Raw genomic sequence first — 27,533 nt, 5'->3', positions numbered from 1 at the left:
CAACAATGGTTTGTTTGTTTGTTCCATGCAGACGTTCTGTGAGTGTGTACCCAGCACCTCCCAGCTTAAACACCGCTGGTCAGACTCAGACACAGTCAGAGAGACCCCATCACCCACCAAGGTAAGAACACACACAGACTCACACAGACTCACACAGACTCACACACACACACACACACACACACACACACACACACACACACACACACACACACACACACACACACACACACACACACACACACACACACACACACACACACACACACACACTTAGAACACACCTTGATATCTCACATACACCAAAACATATACATGCCCAACCTGCAATCTTTTACCATACAATTCACACTATGAAATAATGTATTATAATGATAATTTCTAACAGGTTAGCTCTTACTTCTTAAAATAATGGTTCATTATATGGTATTTTCCATTTGTGGTGAAATACATTTATGTTTGGATGTAAATCATCCAGTTTAATATAGCTCATCATGTAACTAAAGCTAAGGTGAGTCTTCAGGTCTCAGGCACAATTACATTGATTCACCAAGTTCTAATTTCAGCCATTGTCACAGACGGAGATTTGAAGTGTCCTTATAAAGAGGAGAGGATAGGAGAGGAGGGGGAGAAGAGAAGAGGAGCGGATATGAGGGGAGAGGAAGGATAGGAGAGAAGAAGAGAGGAGTGGAGAGGATATGAGAGGATAGGAGAGGAGTAAAGAGGAGAGGGGAGGAGAGTGGAGAGGAGAGGATATGAGAGGAGAGGATGACTAAAGCATGTCCCTGTCATTAGCTGTACAGAACAGCACGGCACAGCTCAAGGGATCTCATGGCATATGTATGCTCTCTCTGTCTTTGCCTGTCTCGCTTCCTCTTTCCCCATGTTTCATTCCCCATCCATCCTTCACTCCACCTCCCCCTCTCCCCATCCCTGTCGCTCTCTTTCTTTTTCTCTCTGAGGAGAGCAGGATGAATACTGAGGAGCTCATCTACATGGAGGATTAGCGCTCCTTCACAATGCCCTCCTTGCCCCGTCAATGGCTCCATCACCATGGCGATCATGTTCAGGGGATTATCAGATATTAAAAGTCACATCTGAGTGCAGAGCAGAAGAGATGGCAAACCCTGACTCTAAAGAAATACCCAAATTAACCGTGGATTAAGCTTGTGCTGCTTTGCACTTAAAGACGGAAATGATTGTAACAGGATCTGAGTACGTGTGGGATGGTACAGAATATGCATGTGTAGAGGTCTGTGGGTTCTGTATGTAACAAGATAGAATGTGGGTGCGTGTGTCTGCATGTGCGTGCGTGCATCACAGGAGGCCGCTGAGGGGAGAATTGCTCATAATAATGGCTGGAATGGAGTTAATGAAATGGCATCAAACATATGAAAACCATGTATTCGATACCATTCCACCTATTCCGCTCCAGCCGTTAACACGAGCCCATGCTCCCCAATTAAGGTGCCATCAATCATTGTGTATCTCCAATGGTTTTCTACTTATCTAATGATCGGATGAAGACCGTCATCCAGCCATCAGCCTAGGACGTGTCTGCTGCTGTGGTATCCCAGTGGTGGTACTACCTCCCAGTGGTGGTCCTACCTCCCAGTGGTGGTCCTACCTCCCAGTGTGTGTCCTCTATCATCCCATGGGGAAGGGGGGGGGGGGGGGGGGGTGGACATAAAGAGAGAGAGAGACACAGGATCTGGCTGAAAATACTTGAATCAGTTATAGAACCCATTGCCCTTTATGGTTGTGAGGTCTGGGGTACGCTGACCAACCAAGAATTCACCAAATTGGGCAAACACCAAATTGAAACTCTGCATGCAGAATTCTGCAAAAATATCCTCTGTGTACAACGTAAACACCAAATAATGCATGCAGAGCAGAATTAGGCCGATACCCGATAATTATCAAAATCCAGAAAAGAGACGTTAAATTCTACAACCACCTAAATGGGAGCGATTCCCAAACCTTCCATAACAAAGCCGTCACCTACAGAGAGATGAACCACCCACATCACTACAACACTTTATATAGACATGATATGACATTTGAAATGTCTTTATTCTTTTGGAACTTATGTGAGTGTAATGTTTACTGTTAATTTTTATTCTTTATTTCACTTTTGTTTTTTATCTATTTTACTTGCTTTGACAATGTTAACATATGTTTCCCATGCCAATAAAGCCCTTGAATTGAATGTAATATAATTGAATTGAGAGAGAGCGAGAGAGAGAGAGAGGGGGGCAGAGAGAGAAAGAGCCCCATTGAATTGAGAGGGAGAGAGAGAGAGAGAGCGTGTCTGAATCCAGTCAGTAATTACAGAGTGGCTTCCTACTGAAAGATAGAGAGACTCATTAACAAAAGCACTGTTTAGACAGGGTTTGAGTGGTTTAGCTTGGCTCAATGGAATTATACAGACAGAAATTGTATTGTGTGTGTTTGGGGGTGGGGGGTCTCTCTGAGTGGATGTAGTACTGCATGTAAGAGGTGTAAGGGGGGGGGGGGGTGAAGAGTGTTACATTTGTTCCTTCCCTTGTGTGCCACACATTAAAGAACGTAGATCAGCTCAGATCCCCATCTCCTTGTCTATCCATCTCCCCCTTTTCACTCTGCCTGTATGTGCTGGTCTCCCATCCAGGGTTTTAACCAAGCCCCTGCTTAGCTTTGATATGTGTCAATGGCTACTATCAATGTGCTATTGTGATTTTTGAAAGATCCCCCAATAACTAAATAATACACAGAGTACAAAACTCTTTGACTCCAATGCTTCCCACAGTTGTGTCAGGTTGGCTGGATGTCCTTTGGGTGGTGGACCATTCTTGATACACACAGGAAACTGTTGAGTGTGAAAAACCCAGCAGTGTTGCAGTTCTTGATACAAACCGGCGCACCTGACACCTACTACCATACCAGGTTAAAAGGCACTTAAATCTGTTGTCTTGCCGCCCATTCACCCTCTGAATGGCACACATACACAATCCACGTCTCACTTGCATCAAGCCTTAAAAATCCTTCTTTAACCTGTCTCCTCCCCTTCATCCACACTGATTGAAGTAGATTTAACAAGTAACATCAATAAGGGATCATAGCTTTCACCTGGATTCACCTGGCCAGTCTATGCCATGGAAAGAGCAGGTGTCCTAATGTTTTGTACACTCACTGTTTCTATTGAAGTCATTACAATGGGTAGGTTTGACAGAACAGATAAAGGTAGCCATACTTTACAAGTCATATATCATCAATTAGACTATTTATGCCTAGATTTGCAAAGTCATTGTTTCAGCTATAGCTAACAGCTATTGTTTCAAATTCAACCCAAGGTTCAACTAAAAATACACAATACATATACAGTGTCTCCAGAAAGTATTCACACCCCTTTACTTTTTCCACATTTTGCTGTGTTACAACCTGAATTTAAAATTCATTAAATTGAGATGATTTTGTCACTGCCTAATTTCAAAGTGGAATAGTGTTTTTTGAAATTTCTACTTATTAATTAAAAGTTAAAGCTAAAATGTATTGTCAATAAGTATTCAACACCTTTTTTATGGCAAGCCTAAATAAGTTATGGAGTAAAAATTTGCTTAACAACTCACATAATAAGGGCTCCTGAGTGGTGTAGTGGTCTAAGGCACTGCATCTCAGTGCTAGAGGCATCACTACAGACACCCTAGTTCGATTCCAGGCTGTATTACAACTGTCCGTGATTGGGAGTCCCATAGGGCAGCGCACAATTGGCCCAGCGTCGTACGGGTTTGCCGGTGTAGGCCGTCATTGTAAATAAGTAAGTGTTCTTAACTGACTTGCCTGGTTAAATTAAATAATAAATACATAAAAAAATATGTTGCATGGACTCACTCTGTGAGACTTACCCAGAAAGATACACAGTGGTAATCGCTGCCAAAGATGCTTCTACTAAGTATTGATTTAAGGGTGTGAATACTTATGTAATTGACATATAAAGCACGTATAAACGCACACCGGTACTCACACACACCACAGACACAAACGCTGCTTGACATGCAGAATGAAATTTGATTGTTCTTTGCCTGCATGTCGACTGAGAGAAAATAGACAACTAATTGTGATTCGTGAAAAGATGCCCCGGAGCTGCATCCTGACTGACTGCATCTGGGCTTGGAAAAAGAAGTGATGCAACCACATAACGCAACACAGCTTGGGCACGTGTGTGTGTGTGTGTGTGTGTGTGTGTGTACAGTATGTGGCGTCAGTATGTGTGTGTGTTCGTATGTAGACAGAGAAGTCCTGTCATCCTGTAGCAGCTGGAGAACGGCTCTCTCTTTCTCCAGGCGCCTCTGTCCCCACCATTTTCCTTCCTTAACCAGCAGCCTCCTCTACTCCCACTCTGTTGTTGTCAAGAATCAAACTATTGTTTGTGTTATGCGCCTCTGGGCTTTGTTCCTCCCCAATGAGTTTGGGTGCATATGTCAGCGCTGTATGTGTACTGAATGCAATGGCGTGCCGTGGGCCTGAGGCCTGGGCCTTCAGTGAGGAACCTACATAGTCCCACCCGAATGAATCCACCTCTTATTACCATCATTATGATGCCATGGCTCTAGACACTATACATTTAGACAGAAACGCAGTATAAGCAGGCGTTGCGTCAGCTTGAAATTGACAAATTGACATTTCAACAGTGTTTACCCAAAAACATGACACAATCAATGAGTCTTTTCAATATTTCCCTATTTTTCTTCACCTTTTCATTGTGCAGCTCTGTTGCCCTGCGCGCTTGTTTGTTGAGCTGTAGATCCACTTGGGTGTCCCCAAAAGTTTTCAAAACCACCATTGCTTGTAAGTGCCCAGCCGTACTTTGGTGTCTCGTTGCTGCCTTGGTTAGACAACTCAAGTTTGCAAATCCAGTGTGGCTCCAAACACCAAATCGACCACTTGCAAATAATAGGCATTCCCAGCATTACAGTTTGCAGTGCTTCTCGGAGCATGTGAGCCATTGATAGCGCTCGTAGTTGGAACTTTGAAAGTGGCAAACGAATCCCTTTCCCGCCTGTGACAGGCTTTATAGCCTCGGCGTCGGGCGACCTCACCTTACAATGTCTAACTTTTCTTGAAAAGTTTGTCTTGAGAATGGCGTTATAATTATATCCTCGACCAAATCGATATCTTCTCCTCCTTCCGCCATTGTGGGTTGAAAAAACAGCTTAGTAGTACGCAAATAATTTTTTTTATCAAATTCAGTTTCCTAGTTCTGAGGTTCTGTATAGACCTGCCCATAGGACCTGCCTCTCAATATTGGTAATCCAATCAAAAGACGTGCACGCACTACGCCTGCTAGCTGGCTCCTGTGTAACACTGGAGCCAGCCAGCAGGCGTACAATAGCCAACTCTAAAGCTGATTGGTTGACACTAAATTTTCATTTCCATTCACTTTAAGCTACAAGCGCCCGCACTGTTGATTCTGAAGGCCTGAGGGCAGATTTTAGACCCCTGGCAACACATGATGGCTGAATATGATTGGATAAAAGATCCAACATAAAGACCAGCCCACCAAATCTCAACCTGGGGCTGGAAGCAGTGCAACCAAGAGGAAAGCTATGAAATGAAAAGTATAACTCTTACTCTGGGGAATAATTTAAAATTATAATTAAAATGATATTCTGATGATGTTTAGGCCAGCAGAGAATGCTTGCTGGCCCTGACGGCCCACCACTGACTGAATGTGTGTTCATGAAACTGAGAATTACTGTATAGAAGTGTTTCTACTCCTAACACAGCAGAAATACACTGGGAGTGAACACACACAGACAGACACAGACACATACACACACACACACACACACACACACACACACACACACACACACACACACACACACACACACACACACACACACACACACACACACACACACACACACACACACACACACACACACACACACACACACACACACACACACACAGAGCCATGACGTCCACATCTGTGCTGGGATTTTATGAATAAACACAGTGATGAAGAAGTGGCTCTCTGGAAAACAGGGTGTATACCCCAGAGAGACACACAGTGATAAAACATCACATACTGTAGCACACCATTAGCTGGCCATTAGCATGGTCCACTGTGCCTCTACTGCCAATTTACATATTCATTATCTCATACACACACTAAGTATGAAATTAGTCATGCTAACACACATATGCACACACACACACACACACACACACACAGTCTTGCATTTCTAACCAATTTAGGACTCCTCACATTTACATACCTTTTTAGGACCCTGCTTTCCAGACATCATAGAAGCACAGAAATTACACTCATGAGCTAGAAAAAAAATCTAATATGAGGAAATCACCGAAAGTTGCTGACTTCTTGAAAAAAGATCACTTGTAATTTTACCACCTACTTGAGACCGCACATTGCAAATCAAATCAAATCAAATAGGTCAAATACACATGGTTAGCAGACGTTAATGCGAGTGTAGCGCATTGCTTGTGCTTCTAGTTCCCGACAGTGCAGTAATATCTAACAAGTAATGTAACAATTTCACAACAACTACCTTTTACACACAAGTGTAAAGGAATGAATACAAATATGTGCATATAAATATATGAATGAGTGATGGCCGAACGGCATAGGCAAGATGCAGTAGATGGTATAGCGTACAGTATATACATATGAGATGAGTAATGTAGGCTATGTAAACATTATATAGAGTGGCATTGTTTAAGTGACTAGTGATACATTTATTACATCGATATTAGATGCATTCATTCTATTTTATGACTGAAAATATTGCATGTAGAATGCCACAATGATGCAACACGGATGGCAACTCAACGGCTGTAGTGTAGTTCTACTGTAGTGTAGTTCTACTGTAAAGTATTTAAACTGGAACAACCATTTCAGTAATGGAGTCATTATATCCAAGTAACAGATTAATAGTTTCGAAAAATGTATTTTATTTTTCTGTAACATTCAAAGTCAGCAGGCTTTGTATTCTTGAGACCTTAGTCACTCCAAAAGTGAACCACCCACCTGGGAAAACTTCCCCCAAACAGAGTGAGATGGAGGACATTCATCAACTGCCTATGAGCTTAAGTCAAGTAAGTCCCATTAAATCCTCAGATGTACACCAAGATAGAAGCTTATTTACACTTATTTTCTCTGATCTGCAACTATTCTGTTGTGTACATAGAACTTTACTGCTCTCCTGTCCCTGTTTACTAGCGCTTGGCCAGAAGCAGCAATGCATTTCTCACAGTCTTGTTTTCCAGGCGTTTTTCCCATTCGGATAAAATTCATCAAGGAATCTTCAACTGCATCCACCTCTATTGTCGACCAAAACCTTTTTGTTCCTTTGGCACCTTTGGAAAGAGATGACATTATGAATGACTACATTAAATAAAGGTTGAGTACAATACAGTATGTGTTCATCTCTGTATTAACTCTACCAGGTTGCAGCTGTATCTGCAGAGAGTGTTGAGGTTAAACTAACAATTCCAACTAAATAACTACATAGATAAGGATGTGAGAGAAGAATGTGCAATGCTGACATCAAGGCAGAGTCAATCTGTATGGAATCTAAGCCCATCAAAAGGTTTGCAATGTAATCCTTCTAATAAAAGCAATACTTATTAAATTAAGTTCCCTCACCCAGGAAAAACAATGTAAAGTGTGGTAATCCTTCTGACACACTAGTTCAGATCTAACGTCTTGACTTGTGTCCAATCCAAACTGAACCGTTCTGTGCTGGCATGGTTGGAAATACACTAACTGATGAAAACAGGATTGATCTGGACTAGCACAGTACCAGGTCGCAATTGTAAATGAGAACGTGTTCTCAATTTGCCTACCTGGTTAAATAAAGGTGAAATAAAAATAAAATAAATAAATAAAAGCTGACACTACAGAGTCAAAACGCACTGACTGAAGGCAGCAGGAAACATGCTTACTGTGTGAGCCTCTCCTTTGTCCCAGCTTTCCCTTGGTCATTGGCTGTTTGGCCTGAATAGCTGACATCTCTCCTGGAAAACATCAGTGGAAAACATGTCGAAAAGGACATTGTAATTAAGAATACGTCCATGTAAGGTATAGGCATACCGGTCAGATTTTCTTCATAGGATTCTTCAGACGACTCCTCTCTCTCAGAGTCATTCTCTGATGAACTATCAGTGGCCGCTGCATCCATTTATTCAAACATAACATTTTGTAAAAGACAATAAAAACAAAATCAAATTGCAGCAAGTTAAATCAATGCACAACCAATTAGAGTCAGCATTATTCCCAGAGTGAAAATGCACTGACTGAAGATAGCAGGAAACATGTTTACCGTGTGAACGTCTCTTGTTCCAGCTTTCCCTTGGTCATTGGCTATTTGGCCCGAATCGCTGACATCTCTCCTGGAAAACATCAGTGGAAATCATGTCAGTTTCACCCAATCCAACCTATCAACTAATCCATAAGCGATAACTGTTGGAAAAACTCAAAATGCAGGTTTATAACAGCTGTGCCATTCAAGCCTATTGAATATGGTATGAGAGGGACGGCTACAGCCACCAAAACCCTACAGATACAGCCATGTATTGAGAGGGGAAAGCACAATACCATGCTGAAATGAAGGCAGACTCCATCCTAACCTTTTTCACACCACTGTACAATCCAAACTGAACCGTTCTGTGCTGGCATGGTTGGAAATACACTAACTGATGAAGACAGAACAGATCTGGACCAGCACAGTACGGCCAGAATACTTATGGCACCGACAGAGATGGTCGCCTCGCATCGCGTTCTTAGGAAACTATGCAGTATTTTGTTTTTTAATGTGTTATTTCTTACATTGATACCCCAGGAAATCTTAAGTTTTATTACATACAGCCGGGAAGAACTACTGGATATAAGAGCAACGTCAACTACCAACATTAAGTCCAGGAATATGACTTTCCCAAAGCGGATGCTCTGTTTCGACTACCACCCAGGGCAATGCATCAGATCCCTGTAGGTGACCCAAAACAACGGCGCCAGATGGCAGATGGCGCGGTCTTCTGGTCAGGCTCTGTAGACGGGCACATCGCCCACATCTCACGAGTATACTACTCGCCAATGTCCAATCTCTTGACATCAAGGTAGACGAAATTCGAGCAAGGGTTGCCTTCCAGAGAGACATCAGAGATAGTAACATTCTCTATTTCACGGAAACATGGCTCACTTGGGATACGTTATCAGAGTACGTAGAGTCACCCGGTTTCTTCACAAATCTCAGAAACAAACATCTCTCTGGTAAGAAGAAGGGCGGGGGTGTATGCCTTATGATTAACAATTCGGGGTGTGATCATAACAACATACAGGAAACTCAAGTCCTTTTACTCACCTGACCTAGAAATCCTCACAAATGCCGGCCGCATTATCTACCTAGAGAAATCTCTTCGATTATAATCACAGCCGTGTATATCCCCCCCAAGAAGATACCTCAACGGCCCTGAAAGAACTTCATTGGACTCTATGTAAAATGGAAACCACATATCCTGAGGCTGCTTTTATTGTAGATGGGGATTTTAGCGAGGCTAATCTGAAAACAAGCTCCCTAAATTTTATCAGCATATGGAATGCGTGACCCGGGCAGGCATGATTCTGGTTCATTGCTACTCTAACTTCTGCGACGTATACAAAGCCCTCCCTCGCCCTCCTTTCGCAAATCTGACCACGACTCCATTTTGTTGCTCCCAGCCTATAGACAGAAACTAAAACAGGAAACGCCTGTGCTCAGGTCTGTTCAACGCTGGTCCGACCAATCTGATTCCACGTTTCAAGATTGCTTCGGTCACGTGGACTGGGATCGAGTTTATTTGAAAGTGCATCAGTGATGTTGTACCCACGGTGACTATTAAAACCTTCCCCAACCAGAAACCGTGGATTGATGGCAGCATTCGCGCAAAACTTGAAAGGGCGAACCACTGCTTTTAATCATGGCAAGGCGACCGGAAACATGACCGAACACAAACAATGTAGCTATTCCCTAGGCAAGGCAATCAAACAAGCTAAGCGTCAGTATAGAGACAAAGTAGAATCGCAATTCAACGGCTCAGACACAAGACGCATGTGGCAGGGTCTACAGTCAATCACGGATTACAAAAAGAAAACCAGCCCCGTTGCGGACACCGATGTCTTGCTCCCAGACAAACTAAACAACTTCTTTGCTTGCTTTGAGGACAATACAGTACCACTGACACGGCCCGCTACCAAAACATGCGGGATCTCCTTCACTGCAGCCAACGTGAGTAAAACATTTAAACGTGTTAACACTCACAAGGCTGCCGGCCCAGACGGCATTCCTAGCCGCGCCCTCAGAGCATGCGCAGACCAGCTGGCTGGTGTGTTTACAGACATATTCAATCAATCCTTATCCCAGCCTGCTGTGCCCACATGCTTCAAGAAGGACACCATTGTTCATGTTCCCAAGAAAGCTAAGGTAACTGAGCTAAATGACTAGCACCCAGTAGCACTCACCTCCGTCATCATGAAGTGCTTTGAGAGACTAGTCAAGGATCATATCACCTCCACCCTACCTGACACCTAGACCCACTCGAATTTGCTTACCACACCAATAGGTCCACAGACAACGCAATCGCAATCACACTGCCCTAACCCATCTGGACAAGAGGAATACCTATGTAAGAATGTTGTTCATCGATTACAGCTCAGCATTTAACACCATAGTACCCTCCAAACTCGTCATTAAGCTCGAGACCCACCGCCCTGTGCAACTGGGACCTCGACTTCCTGACGGGCCGCCCCCAGGTGGTGAGGGTAGGTAAAAACATCTCCACCCCGCTGATCCTCAACACTGGGGCCGTTCTCAGCTCTCTCCTGTACTCCCTGTTCACCCACGACTGCGTGGCCATGCACTCCTCCAACTCAATCGTCAAGTTTGCAGACGACACTACAGTGGTAGGCTTGATTACCAACAACAACGAGACGGCCTACAGGGAGGAGGTGACGGCCCTCGGAGTGTGGTGTCAGGAAAATAACCTCACACTCAACATCAACAAAACAACCTCAGGAGGCTGAAGAAATTTGGCTTGTTACCAAAAACACTCACAAACTTTTACAGATGCACAATCGAGAGCATCTTGTCGGGCTGTATCACCGCATGGTACGGCAACTGTTCCGCCCACACCGTAAGGCACTCCTGAGGGTAGTGAGGTCTGCACAACGCATCACCGGGGGCAAACTACCTGCCCTCATGGACAACTACACCACCCGATGTCACAGAAAGGCCAAAAAGACCATCAAGGACAACAACCACCCGAGCCACTGCCTGTTCACCCCACTATCATCCAGAAGGCGAGGTCAGTACAGGTGCATCAAAGCTGGGACTGAAAAACAGCTTCTATCTCAAGGCCATCAGACTTGCACTGACTGAAGGCAGCAGGAAACATGCTTACCGTGTGAGTCTCTCTTTTGCCCCAATCCCTTGGTCATTGGCTTTTTGGCCCGAATCACTGACATCTCTCCTGGAAAACATCAGTGGAAAACATGTCATTTTCAAACAGGACATTGTAATTAAGAATAGGTCCATTAGTATGTAAAGTATAGACATACCTGTCAGATTTTCTTCATAAAAATTGCCCTTCTCTGATGATCCTGGGACATAACCATCTACACTGTTGCCAATGCTGGTTATTGAGTCATCAGTCTTGTATCCAAGCATAGCTTTGGTCAACTGTATTGAAGAAAAAAATTATATTGGATAACTAGACAGATGACAAAGTATTTGGACACCGGCACATTTTGATTAGTTACGACTGTGCTCCTCTACTTGTTTATGTCATAATACTATGAATATGGGATGAAAGTGCAGACTTGCCCATCTTTGATTTACAAAGCTGATTCACAAGAACTTACATACTGTAAGCTGGTGTTGAATGACACTTTAACTTACGTATATACTGTCTGTTCTGATCAACGGTGGTGCATCATCCAACACATTGACTATCGACCCAGAAGTACTGTCCGCCTCAGAGGTACTGGCAGCCTCGGTGTCTGACATCTAAGGATACAATAAAATGATAGTCATGTGCAAATTAGGCAATAGGATATGATAACGATTCAACCATCCCCAGTATCCTCATTCTAAACAACTGACAAACCTGCGCTTCGGGATTTATCTTTTCTTTTCCTTTTCAAATCTGGTTGAAGTTGAACTATGCTTCTTTAGATTTTACATGCGCCTTCTTAGCCTCTGCAGTGCCTTTGTAAAGGAAGACAAAAAGAATAGTTGAGACTTAATAGAATGACAAGATTGCTCGGCACACAACAGGGGATGGGCTGGGGGACACCAATGACTGTTATCATTGACTAAGAGGTCCAACAAACATCTATTACCATTTCTGTTTTTTAAAACTACTTTCAAGGTAAAAAAGCGAGTATAAGCATAAAATAAGCACATTATGCAAGTTCCTGCATGCAACTAAAGCTGAATGTGCTTTTATGGATGGACTAAAAGAGAATCAGTATGAGTGGTTTGGCTAAAGCAAGGCAAGCGTACTCTAAATACTAGGCAAATCAGAAAACATACCGCATTGGTTACTTTGTAGGTTCCTGGACTCTTATCTTCCATTATGTTTTCGATCTTAAAAAATGTGTGTAAGAAATAGGGATTTGGTTAAAGAATCTGCCAATATATGTATGCATTGTATGTATGTATTTTTCAAGACAGTGAATTGTCACAGTCCTACCAAAATTGACACTTTCCACAACCCTTATTCTTGTTGTGGTGTTTCACTCTTTTATGTGCAAAAAAAAGAAGAACGAGGAACCGCACCACGCCCCTCCCCCCACCCAAAATAATGTCCATGGTTTTCAATAAAAAAAATCTGGTCACTTATTTCTTAATTAGTTTAACATATTTCTTATTTTCATCTGAATTATTTCAATGTAAAAAACGGTATTTGGGTAAGAAAGTGCTATAAAAAACGGGCGCAACTTCAATACATGAATTTAATGAGGGGGTTTAAATATTTTAACACACATACAGGCTTATAACTTGACAAAAATGATGAAAAGGAACTGGCTTTTCTTGCTAGCTTGTTACACTATAGCAATATTATCTTCCAATACATGCAACATTGTTAACCACAATCATGTATTCTGAATCAAAGACACGTTTACCAATTATGCTAAACTTATTAGCTAGCTTGCAACCATAGCTACCTTTTTTTTTTTTTAACTAGCATGGGTAGCATGCTAACCGTTAGCAAGCCACAAATACCTATAAGGTAGAAACATGCAAAGTAACAATTGCACATTAATGAATTGTTTGGATAAACCTGCCAATTTCAATCTGTCATGACGCAGTATATCTGACACAATGCGGCTTTCAGACATCATCAATGCATGTTGGATTCCACCGAAAGACATACATGACTGACATTAATTCATTAAAAATAAAGACAACGAGAACATGCATTGCTTGTCAATACACCAAATACAATTTTAGCTAAAATATTGGTTAACAGTTTAGTTAATAGCTTACCTTCTTGCATGAATGCAAACATCTGCAACCATCCTCCTCTTCCTTAAAACACGTGCTGCACAGCTACTTCAGTGGTGATCACGCTCAGGCAGGGACAGGCTTGCCAGGTCAACTTCAAATTTCTAGGAGTCTGCGCAAACCAGACTTCAAAACCCACCTTCACTAGCACAATTTTAGCAGAATACAGGGAAAATAATGATTTTTAAAAAATGCCATGTTGGTAACGTTGCAATATAGAAGTAGTATAACAACTTCCACCTAGCGACCAAAATCTTTCACCTGCCGCAAAGTTTTAAAAGTACATCAATAAACCACAAAATAGTGTACATGGCAACCTTGGGCAGAGATTTATGCTGCAACATGGGGGAGGGGGAACTCTGTATCTTTTATTATTATTATATTTTTATTAACAACAAATCAATACAGGAAGTACATTTGGGAACACAAGTATATATAAATAATATACAAAGGTCAGGGGGAGGGGGGGGGGGACTGTTGACCTATAAAACCTTTGATAGTTTGGTACTTTTGTGCACTTTGCAGTGGGGGAGGGGCAGGGTCTCAAGCGGAAATTATGGCCAGTAGATATGCATAACAATGATTCCATCAGCCCAGATTTCTGAATATGTCTGCAATGTTATTACTGTTAGCCACATTTCCTTAGACAATTTGGGTTTGTAGCTTACACAATCAGTATCAGTGAGGTGTTAAGTGCAGCTACTTGAATGGTCTGTACATGAGAGATGGAGTGGTGGATATGTACATTTTTAACTGGGGAGACTTGCTGACACAAAAGTAGCTTATGGCAGGTTAATATTCGATCTAGCAACCTAACCCATCAGCAATCAGATTAATTACCTGCCCACAGACCACTCAAACAGCCTACTGATATTAACAGCCATCTCTCACTATAGGCACTCAGCTACTCCCACAATCTCTCTTTCTCTCTTATAACAGGCCTTTTTTTAATCATATTTGCATTTATCTTCCACTAGATCCCTGGTTTCACAATGTGGAATAAAATGTCATGATAATACGTGATTTCAGGTTTGTACTGCTGTGAAGACGTAGGCCTTTACATCAGCATTGATCTCTTTGCAAAAAGCCTCAAGAAAACTCATAATAACATTGGGTAGCTGATGGGTATAATCAAAATGTCTGCTTAATGTTTTTGAGGGAGCAGCAGAAAAGTGTACCCAACCTGGGGTACAACTTGCTAGAATTGGTATTTGAAGCAGTAGTAGTAGCCATGTAATGGCAGCAGTGTTGTAGTTGAGTCACAAAAGCATAAGTCCGAGTCAATTCACAAGACCCTATGGCTACTCTGAGTTGAGTCAAAGTCACCAATGTTGGAGTCAGGAGTCGAGTCACAAGTCCCTATGGCTGAAATCAGAGTCCCACTGTTTGGTCCAAGAGTTCAAGTCTAATACAATGGGTCCATATTAACTTAATATTAAGTTATTAACCCAGTCAGATAGTGTCAGGAGGAATTTGATCAATCATTTTTCATATCCCCTTTCTTTCTGTGCCAACAAATGTTTATATGCTACAGGTAAACCAGATTGTCAGCTAGCTAATTAGGTAACATGTTGAACATGGTGTGGCTGCACAGCTTCTTCATATTTGATGTAGTCTAAATAGAAACTGAAAGACACAGACAGACAGATACACCTCTATAAACTATACTGAAGTCAGATATTAGTGGCTAATGTGCACATTCTGTGGAGGTCAACTAGATCTGTTAAAAGGTCTACAGCAACAACACATTTTATGTTTGTGTTAGAGAGCACATAACATGCCTATCTGAATTTAACTTAATCATTTGAAATCCCATATTTCAATGTTAAGCTTTGATTTGTAACATATTAACTGTTTTTCAGTGCATAGTAGTCTACAAGAGTCTGTAGAACAGGTTCATATTAGTGGTACAGTTGAGTGAGAATTCCAGCCAGCAGTTGAAATTTTGATACATTGTATGACACGCCCTACACTACAGCCAATCATTGAGCAGCCTCCCACCCCCTTCTCTGCTCCCATCCCCCTCTCCTTTACCAGGTCAAATGCTGTATATTAAGGCCACATATAAGTATTAATGAACAAACAGCTATAGACAGTACTGAAGTCAGATATTAGTTGCTAATGTTAACATTCTGTGGTCAACTGCTCCTAGATCTGTTAAAAGGTCTACAGCAACAACACATTTTATGTTTGTGTTAGAGAGCACATAACATGCCTATCTGAATTTAACTTAATCATTTGAAATCACAAATTTCAATGTTAAGCTTTGATTTGTAACATATTAACTGTTTTTCAGTGCATAGTAGTCTACAAGAGTCTGTAGAACAGGTTCATATTAGTGGTACAGTTGAGTGAGAATTCCAGCCAGCAGTTGAAATCCCCCCCTCCCACAACCACAAAGTCATATACACTGCTCAAAAAAATAAAGGGAACACTAAAATAACACATCCTAGATCTGAATGAATGAAATATTCTTATTAAATACTTTTTTCTTTACATAGTTGAATGTGCTGACAACAAAATCACACAAAAATGGTCAATGGAAATCAAATTTATCAACCCATGGAGGTCTGGATTTGGAGTCACACTCAAAATTAAAGTGGAAAACCACAATACAGGCTGATCCAACTTTGATGTAATGTCCTTAAAACAAGTCAAAATGAGGCTCAGTAGTGTGTGTGGCCTCCACGTGCCTGTATGACCTCCCTACAACGCCTGGGCATGCTCCTGATGAGGTGGCGGATGGTCTCCTGAGGGATCTCCACCCAGACCTGGACTAAAGCATCCGCCAACTCCTGGACAGTCTGTGGTGCAACGTGGCGTTGGTGGATGGAGCGAGACATGATGTCCCAGATGTGCTCAATTGGATTCAGGTCTGGGGAACGGGCGGGCCAGTCCATAGCATCAATGCCTTCCTCTTGCAGGAACTGCTGACACACTCCAGCCACATGAGGTCTAGCATTGTCTTGCATTAGGAGGAACCCAGGGCCAACAGCACCAGCATATGGTCTCACAAGGGGTCTGAGGATCTCATCTCGGCATCTAATGGCAGTCAGGCTACCTCTGGCGAGCACATGGAGGGCTGTCCCCAAAGAAATGCCACCCCACACCGACTGACCCACCGCCAAACCGGTCATGCTGGAGGATGTTGCAGGCAGCAGAAGGTTCTCCACAGCGTCTCCAGACTCTGTCACGTCTGTCACATGTGCTCAGTGTGAACCTGCTTTCATCTGTGAAGAGCACAGGGCGCCAGTGGCAAATTTGCCAATCTTGGTGTTCTCTGGCAAATGCCAAACGTCCTGCACGGTGTTGGGCTGTAAGCACAACCCCCACCTGTGGACGTCGGGCCCTCATACCACCCTCATGGAGTCTGTTTCTGACCGTTTGAGCAGACACATGCACATTTGTGGCCTGCTGGAGGTCATTTTGCAGGGCTCTGGCAGTGCTCCTCCTACTCCTCCTTGCACAAAGGCGGAGGTAGCGGTCCTGCTGCTGGGTTGCTGCCCTCCTACGGCCTCCTCCACGTCTCCTGTCCTGATGTACTGGCCTGTCTCCTGGTAGCGCCTCCATGCTCTGGACACTACGCTGACAGACACAGCAAACCTCCTTGCCACAGCTCGCATTGATGTGCCATCCTGGATGAGCTGCACTACCTGAGCCACTTGTGTGGGTTGTAGACTCCGTCTCATGCTACCACTAGAGTGAAAGCACCGCCAGCATTCAAAAGTGAACAAAACATCACCCAGGAAGCATAGGAAATGAGAAGTGGTCTGTGGTCACCACCAGCAGAACCACTCCTTTATTGGGGGTGTCTTGCTAATTGCCTATAATTTCCACCTGTTGTCTATTCCATTTGCACAACAGCATGTGAAATTTATTGTCAATCAGTGTTGCTTCCTAAGTGGACAGTTTGATTTCACAGAAGTGTGATTGACTTGGAGTTACATTGTGTTGTTTAATTGTTCCCTTTATTTTTTTGAGCAGTGTACATTAAGGCCAAATATAAGTCTTAATGAAGAAACTGCTATAGACAATACTGAAGTAAGATATTAGTGGCTCATGTTAACATTATGTGGAGGTCAACTGATCCTAGATCTGTGACTTTAAGTGCCTAAAGCCAACTCTAATATACAGTAACAGTCAAAAGTTTGAACACACAAACTCATTTAAGGGTTTTTCTTTATTTTTACTATTTTCTACATTGTAGAATAATAGTGAAAACATCAAAACTGAGAATAATACATATGGAATCATGTTGTAACCAAAAAAGTGTTAAACAACTCAAAATATATTTGAGATTATTCAATTCCTTTGCCTTGATGACAGCTTTGCACACTCTTGGCATTCTCTCACCCAGCTTCACCTGGAATGCTTTTCCAGCAGTCTTGAAGGAGTTCTCACATATGCTGAGTACTTGTTGGTTGCTTTTCCTTCACTCTGCGGTCCAACTCATCCCAAACCATCTCAATTGGGTTGAGGTTGGGTGATTGTGGAGGCCAGGTCATCTGATGCAGCACTCCATCACTCTCCTTGGTCAAATAGCCCTTACACAGCCTGGAGGTGAGTTTTGGGTCATTGTCCTTTTGAAAAATAAATGATATCCCCACTAAGCGCAGACAAGATGGGATGGTGTATCGCTGCAGAATGCTGTGGTAGCCATGCTGGTTAAGTGTGCCTTGAATTCTAAATAAATCTCTGACAGTGTCACCAGCAAAGCACCACCACACCTCCTCCTCCATGCTTCACGGTGGGAACCACACATGCATAGATAATCCGTTCACCTACTCTGCTTCTCACAAAGACACAGTTGGATCCAAACATTTCAAATTTGGACTCATCAGACCAAAGGACAGATTTCCACCGGTCTAATGTCCATTGCTAGAGTTTCTTGGGCCAAACAAGTCTCTTCTTATTTTTGGTGTCCTTTAGTAGTGGTTTCTTTGCAGCAATTCGACCATGAAGGCCTGATTCATGCATTCTCCTCTGAACAGTTGATGTTATTTGAACTCTGTGAAGCATTTATTTGGGCTGCAATCTGAGGCTGGTAACTCTAATGAACTCATCCTCTGCAGCAGAGGTAACTCTGGTTCTTCCTTTCCTGTGGCGGTCCTCATGAGAGCCAGTTTAATTTGGGCGCTTGATGGTTTTTGCCACTGCACTTGAAGAAACTTTAAAAAAGTTATTGACATTTTCCTCATTGACTGACCTTCATGCCTTAAAGTAATGATGGACTGTTGTCTCTGTTTGCTTACTTGCGCTGTTCTTGCCATAATAGGGACTTGGTATTTTACCAAATAGAGCTATCTTCTGTATACCACCCCTACCTTGTCACAACACAACTGATTGGCTCAAACGCATTAAGAAAGAAAGAAATTCCACAAATGTACTTTTAACAAGGCACACCTGTTAATTGAAATGCATTCCAGGTGACTACCTTATGAAGCTGTCTGAGAGAGTGCCAAGAGTGTGCGAAGTTGTCATCAAGGCAAAGGGTGTTTACTTAAAACAATCTCAAATCTCAAATATATTTTTATTTGTTTAACACTTTTTTGGTTTCTACGTGATTCCATATGTGTTATTTCATAGTTTTGATATCTACAATATTATTCTACAATGTAGAAAATATGAGTATGTGTGAGTATGAGTATGTGTGTCCAAACATTTGACTGGTACTGTATATATATTTTGCGGTTGGCTAAAGACTCAAGTATGAAGGTAGGGTGGCCACGCCCATCTCGTTTATGAACTTTATAGGGCCTAAGGCCATTTCTAATATATAGATGCTGCTATTGGCTCAGTATTTAAGTATGATGTCGGGAGTGCCACGTTGTGCCACCCAGTTAAGCTACAAGTGTCCAGGAGCAAGCCTTCTTATATCAATGGTCTGATTAGCTCGAGACTCACATACGCATCTCCCCTCATTGCCATAGACATGTTTAAGCTATGACCCCCTAGACAAATCCCCTCAATAGCTTTGAAGACTAGAAATGTAAGAATACCCTTAATTAGATAGAATTTGTAAACGTTCCAAAAAGGGCCAAACAAACCGGATAAAAATCTGTTTTTATAATATGTACCGGTTCATGAGGGTTGCCTAATCACACACATGACATTTTAGAAAGATGTGACCTTTTTAACCCTTTGAAACAGCCCCTATGACCCCAATTCAAGGCACTTCCGGTTGTCACAGGAAGCTGAAAATAAACACATATCCTCATTGGGGTAGGCTTTTACAGAATCCTGAGTTTCAAGTCTTCACGTTAAGAACTGACTGATTTACAGAGGGTTGAACTCAGTGTTTATACAAACTGCAGGTTGGGTATATCAAAACCACTTTTAGGGTAATTTAACCACTTCCGGTTGCTCTAGGAAGCTTAAACTCAACACAGGTAATCCTCATAGTGGCCTGATGGATTGTCATTGAAGACAGCTTGAGATGGCAATCATAACCCACATAGGCATCAGGTTGAATTTAGTGCAGCAGGCAATGTATTCCTATGGGGAGAGATGTCAATGTAAACTGTTAGAAGAAAACACCCTGTTTTCACTGTTAAGGGTTAATTCCACACTGTCAAGGTTAGGCTTGCACAGATCGGGAGGACCTTGGGAAGGTTCCTGTGATTGAATTGTGCTTCTAGCCTCAACGGTTCTGCCGCTGTCACCCAAAAGCACCTCACATTTAGGTCAGGCTTCGTTTTGGGCCTTGTGCTAAGACCTTTCTGGATGTCAATATCGTTCCCCAAAAACGTCAGAGACAGCTGCTCTTCACATATGTGGCTCTGTATATGGCCCCCAACCATAATCTGGAAATATATTAAATTCAGACTATACATGGATACATAGCACTACCTAGGTGGAACTTGTAAGTCCTCCAAAAAGAGCCAAAAAAACCGGATAAAAATCTGTTTTTATAATATGTACCGGTTCATGAGGGTTGCCTAATCACACACATGACATTTTAGAAAGATGTGACCTTTTTAACCCTTTGAAACAGCCCCTATGACCCCAATTCAAGGCACTTCCGGTTGTCACAGGAAGCTGAAAATAAACACATATCCTCATTGGGGTAGGCTTTTACAGAATCCTGAGTTTCAAGTCTTCACGTTAAGAACTGACTGATTTACAGAGGGTTGAACTCAGTGTTTATACAAACTGCAGGTTGGGTATATCAAAACCACTTTTAGGGTAATTTAACCACTTCCGGTTGCTCTAGGAAGCTTAAACTCAACACAGGTAATCCTCATAGTGGCCTGATGGATTGTCATTGAAGACAGCTTGAGATGGCAATCATAACCCACATAGGCATCAGGTTGAATTTAGTGCAGCAGGCAATGTATTCCTATGGGGAGAGATGTCAATGTAAACTGTTAGAAGAAAACACCCTGTTTTCACTGTTAAGGGTTAATTCCACACTGTCAATGTTAGGCTTGCACAGATCGGGAGGACCTTGGGAAGGTTCCTGTGATTGAATTGTGCTTCTAGCCTCAACGGTTCTGCCGCTGTCACCCAAAAGCACCTCACATTTAGGTCAGGCTTCGTTTTGGGCCTTGTGCTAAGACCTTTCTGGATGTCAATATCGTTCCCCAAAAACGTCAGAGACAGCTGCTCTTCACATATGTGGCTCTGTATATGGCCCCCAACCATAATCTGGAAATATATTAAATTCAGACTATACATGGATACATAGCACTACCTAGGTGGAACTTGTAAGTCCTCCAAAAAGAGCCAAAAAAACCGGATAAAAATCTGTTTTTATAATATGTACCGGTTCATGAGGGTTGCCTAATCACACACATGACATTTTAGAAAGATGTGACCTTTTTAACCCTTTGAAACAGCCCCTATGACCCCAATTCAAGGCACTTCCGGTTGTCACAGGAAGCTGAAAATAAACACATATCCTCATTGGGGTAGGCTTTTACAGAATCCTGAGTTTCAAGTCTTCACGTTAAGAACTGACTGATTTACAGAGGGTTGAACTCAGTGTTTATACAAACTGCAGGTTGGGTATATCAAAACCACTTTTAGGGTAATTTAACCACTTCCGGTTGCTCTAGGAAGCTTAAACTCAACACAGGTAATCCTCATAGTGGCCTGATGGATTGTCATTGAAGACAGCTTGAGATGGCAATCATAACCCACATAGGCATCAGGTTGAATTTAGTGCAGCAGGCAATGTATTCCTATGGGGAGAGATGTCAATGTAAACTGTTAGAAGAAAACACCCTGTTTTCACTGTTAAGGGTTAATTCCACACTGTCAAGGTTAGGCTTGCACAGATCGGGAGGACCTTGGGAAGGTTCCTGTGATTGAATTGTGCTTCTAGCCTCAACGGTTCTGCCGCTGTCACCCAAAAGCACCTCACCTCTGGCATCTTGCCTATGCCGCTCGGTCATTACTCATCCATATATTTATATGTATATATTCTATTCCATCCCTTTACTTGATTTGTGTGTATTAGGTTGTTCTGGAACGGTTGTTGTTGAATTGCTAGATTACTTGTTAGATATTACTACAATGTGTCCTAAAATGGTTACAAATACAAGACTGTGTGTGTGTGTGTGACAAGAACATTTGATTTGATTTGTTTTGATACCTTGCAGTATGGTATGTTACCACCAGGTGGCTTACAAAAATACCCCCTTCTTAGGACCCTGACAGTTTTGTGTGATTTTCAAACCAGGCATATTAGCATGCTATTTGCAGGCTATTCCAATGGTTTCCCTAGTTGAGCCCATGGTTTTGGACCTAACTTGGTCAAAGGTCCTAATATGGAAGGTGTTTATATAAGTTGAGGTCCTAATACGATCTCAAAAACGAGAACACACACACACACACACACACACACACACACACACACACACACACACACACACACACACACACACACACACACACACACACACACACACACACACACACACACACACACACACACACACACACACACACACACACACACAGAGCCATGACGTCCACATCTGTGCTGGGATTTTATGAATAAACACAGTGATGAAGAAGTGGCTCTCTGGAAAACAGGGTGTATACCCCAGAGAGACACACAGTGATAAAACATCACATACTGTAGCACACCATTAGCTGGCCATTAGCATGGTCCACTGTGCCTCTACTGCCAATTTACATATTCATTATCTCATACACACACTAAGTATGAAATTAGTCATGCTAACACACATATGCACACACACACACACACACACACACACACACACACACACACACACACACACACACACACACACACACACACACACACACACACACACACACACACACACACACACACACACACACACACACACACACACACACACACACAGCCATGACTCAGGGTCATGTGCACACATGCTCGCTCTCACACACACACAAACACACGCACACACATACACTCCCGATGAGTGCATCATCCAGTGGAAATAAGTGTAATCATGTGGAGGTGGATATGGGGAAGATATGAGTTGTTAATCATACAATGGTAGAGTAGGACATACTTATATGCTCTCCTCTCTCCCATACACACATGGTAATTAAGATGAAGAGATGAAGATCACTTTATTGGTCAATTACACGCAAGGACCAACTGAAATATCACTTCCGCTTCAAACCCAACGCCCCCGAAAGACACACATACGTAAACAGGTTTTGGAGCAGGTGCTGCCACACTTGGTGCAGAGGGAGCTGTTGCTGTGAGGGTTAAGTGCCTTGCTCAAGGACACAACAGCAGGCAATAGCATCTATCATTTTGAGACCAGCAACCCTTTGGTTGCCAGCTCACTTTCCGACAGATCTTTTCAGTTGGACCTGGGATTCAAACTGACAACCCTCTGGTTGCTTGCTCGCATCTCTAACTGCTAGGCTACCTGCCGCCCTAAAAAGTATGTTTAATTATCACATACACCGTGGCAAGATGGCTCCCAATTGTCAAATATTTTTTTATGTCTTTTTAATGACACTTCTATTGATGTCTTTCTCTCTCACTTTTGTCTTCACACTTTCTCACTCGCTCTGCCTCTCTCACACTTTCTCACTCGCTCTGCCTCTCCCACACTTTCTCACTCGCTCTGCCTCTCTCACACTTTCTCACTCGCTCTGCCTCTCCCACACTTTCTCACTCGCTCTGCCTCTCTCACACTTTCTCACTCGCTCTGCCTTTCTCACACTTTCTCACTCTCTGCTTCTCACTCGCTCTGCCTCTCTCACTTTCTCACTCGCTCTGCCTCTCTCACACCTTCTCACTCGCTCTGCCTCTCTCACCCTTTCTCACTCGCTCTGCCTCTCTCACACTTTCTCACTCGCTCTGCCTTTCTCACACTTTCTCACTCTCTGCTTCTCACTCTTTCTGCCTCCCTCTGTTTCTCTCCCCTTCTCTCTCTCATTCTCTCTCTTCCCTTCTCTATAACTCTCTGAGGTGGGAGTGAGCATTGAACCTGTTTCCCTGCTGTGTTCATCCCCAGAGGTATTTTAAACTGGGACTCTTGCTCAGATTCTCCTCAATACGCTACATACTGTATCTCTTCTCTTCAAAAACAACATATGTTGCAGAAAACATGTTTTCTATCAGGCTTTTTCCAACTTTCAGACTTTTGATGTTAATTGTTTTTGTGGGTTGGGTTTTGATGCAGAAGTAGTGTATGGTGGTTAATGAGCTATGGGAAAGAGACATTGCTCATAACAAACATTAGTTAGTAAAGGACGGGTTGTGAAATGTGATGCCTCAAAATATTGAAATCCTGTAAACAGCACTAATCTTCAATTATAGAGCAACAATAACAAAAAATGTCTGTCTGTAGCTTTAACATTCCACTTTTATTTTGTCCCTCCCTCCATCCCACCTTCCCTCCCTCCCTCCCACCTTCCCTCCCTCCCTCCCTGTAGAGGATGAGCTGCAGCTACCTCCTGTGCACCATCCTCCTCTTCGTCGCCGTCCTTCTGGCCGTCACGGCAACCGGCACCATCCTCTTCATGAACCACTACCAGGCCCCGCCCATGTCTGATGGCCCACCCCACATCTCAACCAATCCGGACGAGGCCAACGCCCTGGTAACCGTGGAGAGGGGCGACGGCTCGCGCATCAACATCTTCATCGATCCCAACTGTCCCGACTACAACGGGAACTTCCTACGCCTGGAAGGGGTGCAGACATCGCTGCTCCACTCGCTGACCGACCACGACACCGACCTGAAGTCTGTCAAAGGTCAAGACCGGGCGCTGCTGGTCAACCTAGCTGAGGAGGTGGCCAAACTGTCGGCCCATGCTGGCCAGCTGAAGATGGACTACGAGTCTCTGAGACGAGGCCAGGGGAGTCTGGGGCAGGACCTGAACACACTGCAGACAGAGCAGGGACGCCTCATACAAGTAAGCTAGTATTTAATTTTTTGTATGTTTTATTTAACCTTTATTTAACCAGGAAGGGCTCATTAAGATTTGAAATCTCTTTTTCAAGAGCATCCTGGCCAAGATAGGCAGCGCCAAGTCATTACACAATTACAGACAGACAACATGAAAAACTACAGGTAATCTAGTAAAAACCATAGAATTCTCAAGAGTATAACAAAATCATAAAACAGCTAATTAAAACATTGACAGGTCAGGGAATCAGCCTCAAATTCCTTCATCAATGATTTAAAAACACCAATCGGGACAAGTTCTTCCAGTTTAAAAGTATTTTGTAAGGCGTTCCAAGCCAAGGGCGCAGAGTACATAAAATCCCTTTTACCATATTCAGTTCGGACATTTGGAACAGTTAGCAGGATAAAGTCTTCCGAACAAAGAGAGTACCCACCACATTTCTGAACAATAAATATTCCCAAATAAAATGGTAGTAAACCCAAAATGACTTTGTAAATGGTAAAGGGTGTCAATTGATCTCAAACACTGAGCAGAAGCATTCATATATAAAATATCCCCATAGTCTAGTAAAGGCATAAATGTTGCTTATACTAGCCTCCTTCTGGCTTCAAAAGAAAAACAGGCCTTATTCTTAAGCTTAAATTGACACAAGGTATGTTGAACAGTATAAAAAGCAGTTTGCAAGTTCTGGAAAGCTTTTGTGGGAGACGAGGCACAACAATAAATAACTGTATCATCATCACAAAAGTGAACTGGATCATTTTGCACATTCTTGTCTCAATTATTTACATAAATAGTGAATAAGAGGGGACCAAGTGCAGAGCCCTGGGGCACACCATTACAGACAGACAATTGAACAGAGATGGGCCCATCAAATTGAGGGCACTGAGTTCTATCAGACAGATAGTTATCAAACCATGCAACTGCATGTTCCGAAATACCTATGCTCGACAAGCTCTGCCTCAATATAACATGATCAACTGTATCAAAAGCCTTAGAGAGATCAATGAAAAGTAAGACACAGTGCTGTTTTTTGTCAAGGACTTCAGTGATATCATTTAAAACCTTCATGGCTGCTGTAATTGTGCTATGCTTCTTCCTGAAGCCCGATTGGTACATTGATAAAATAGAGTTTGTTTTATAAAACTCTTTTAGCTGTTCTCTAACAAGGGTTTCAAGTATTTTCGCCAGGGGTGACAGCTTTGAGATTGGACTATAATTGTTTAAAAGAGTTGGATCTCCCAGTTTTAAAAGTGGTTGGACAAATGCTGATTTCCAGATCTTTGGAATTTCATTACATTCCAGGGTTATTCCACGGTTAGATTGAACAGATATGTAAGTGGTTTAGCTATGAAATCAGCTGCCAGTTTTAAAAAACAGGGATCAAGAAGATCAGGACCTGCATGCTTTCTCTGATCTAAGGATTTCAGGGCTTTATGTACCTCCTGCACTGAGAATGGCAAAAAGCTAAAAGTTTGACCAGCTCTCACTGGTTCATCCACACAGAGTTGTACAGAGCCAGAGGACACTGGTTCATCCACACAGGGTTGTACAGAGACAGAGGACACTGAATCAAACAGCCTACCAGATGATACAAAGTGCTCATTGAAACAATTCAGCATTTCAATTTTGCCATATACAGCAAAAGAGTCCTTCAATACACATGACGGTAATGCATTAACATTACTGTTACCAGACATAGACTTAATAGCTTTCCAAAAATGTCTAGGGTCATTCAGATTATCAGTGGTAACAGACATAAAATATTCAGACTTGGCCTTCCTGAGACGAAAAAAACCACTTGTTTCATAGCAGCCTAAAAAGAAGCCAATCAGCATCAGAACATGATTTCCTTGCTTTAGCCCAGGCTAGATTACGGTCGTGAATAATACAAGACAGCTCAGAAGAAAACCGTGGATTATCCCACCCCTTAACTCTGAACCTGTGGAATGGGGCGTGTTTATTTACTATTTGGAAAAAAACATAATGAAATAATTTCCAGGCAGTTTCCACATCAGGAATAAGCTTGATCTTGCTCCAGTCAAAATAAAACAAATCATGAAAGAAAGCCTGCTAATAAAAATCTTTAAATTTCTATTACAAATAAAGCGTTGGTTTGTCTAAGGAACCTTAGTATATCTAACAGCAACAACTGCGCAATGGTCACTTAAATCATTACAAAAAACACCAAATGCAGAATATCTATGTGGAACGTTTGTCAATATCAAATCAATCAGGGTAGATTATTTTGGACATTTGAGATTTGGGCGAGTGGGTGAGTTAATCAACTGGGTAAGATTCATAGAATTACAAAACATTTTAAAATCATCAGACACCGGCTTTAACCAACACCAGTTTAGATCATTTCACTGTAACGAAGTTTTGACATAAGGTGCATCAGAGAAGAAAATGCATCATCGAGAGCAGAGTGGGGTCTATAACAGCCAATCACAGTTATAGAGAGCAGAGGGGGGTCTATAACAGCCAATCACAGTTATAGAGAGCAGAGGGGGGTCTATAACAGCCAATCACAGTTATAGAGAGACCCTTTGAAACTTCAAGATTCAAAGCAAGAAATTCCAACTGTTTACAAATAGTTTCAGACTTTGCCACACT

At 42.5% G+C, this 27,533-nt stretch overlaps 1 protein-coding gene across 4 annotated transcripts in view; it reads left to right on the top strand.

The window, feature by feature from the left end:
- Window positions 1-27,533, top strand: part of LOC129818118 (fibrinogen C domain-containing protein 1-like) — a 315,002-nt gene that overhangs the window by 96,260 nt on the left and 191,209 nt on the right. For 3 of the 4 annotated variants that reach the window (XM_055873713.1, XM_055873709.1, XM_055873710.1), the window contains 2 exons: window positions 32-121; window positions 24,444-24,923. In XM_055873713.1, the coding sequence (XP_055729688.1) occupies window positions 24,447-24,923 (477 nt within the window). In that variant the 5' untranslated portion in view covers window positions 32-121; window positions 24,444-24,446. The remainder of the gene's footprint in view (window positions 1-31; window positions 122-24,443; window positions 24,924-27,533) is intronic. The other variant, XM_055873712.1, reaches the window with a different exon arrangement.

This window comes from Salvelinus fontinalis, chromosome 21 (genome assembly GCF_029448725.1).
Source record: "Salvelinus fontinalis isolate EN_2023a chromosome 21, ASM2944872v1, whole genome shotgun sequence".
NCBI lineage: Eukaryota > Metazoa > Chordata > Actinopteri > Salmoniformes > Salmonidae > Salvelinus > Salvelinus fontinalis.
This window is presented reverse-complemented; position numbering and strand designations above follow the sequence as displayed.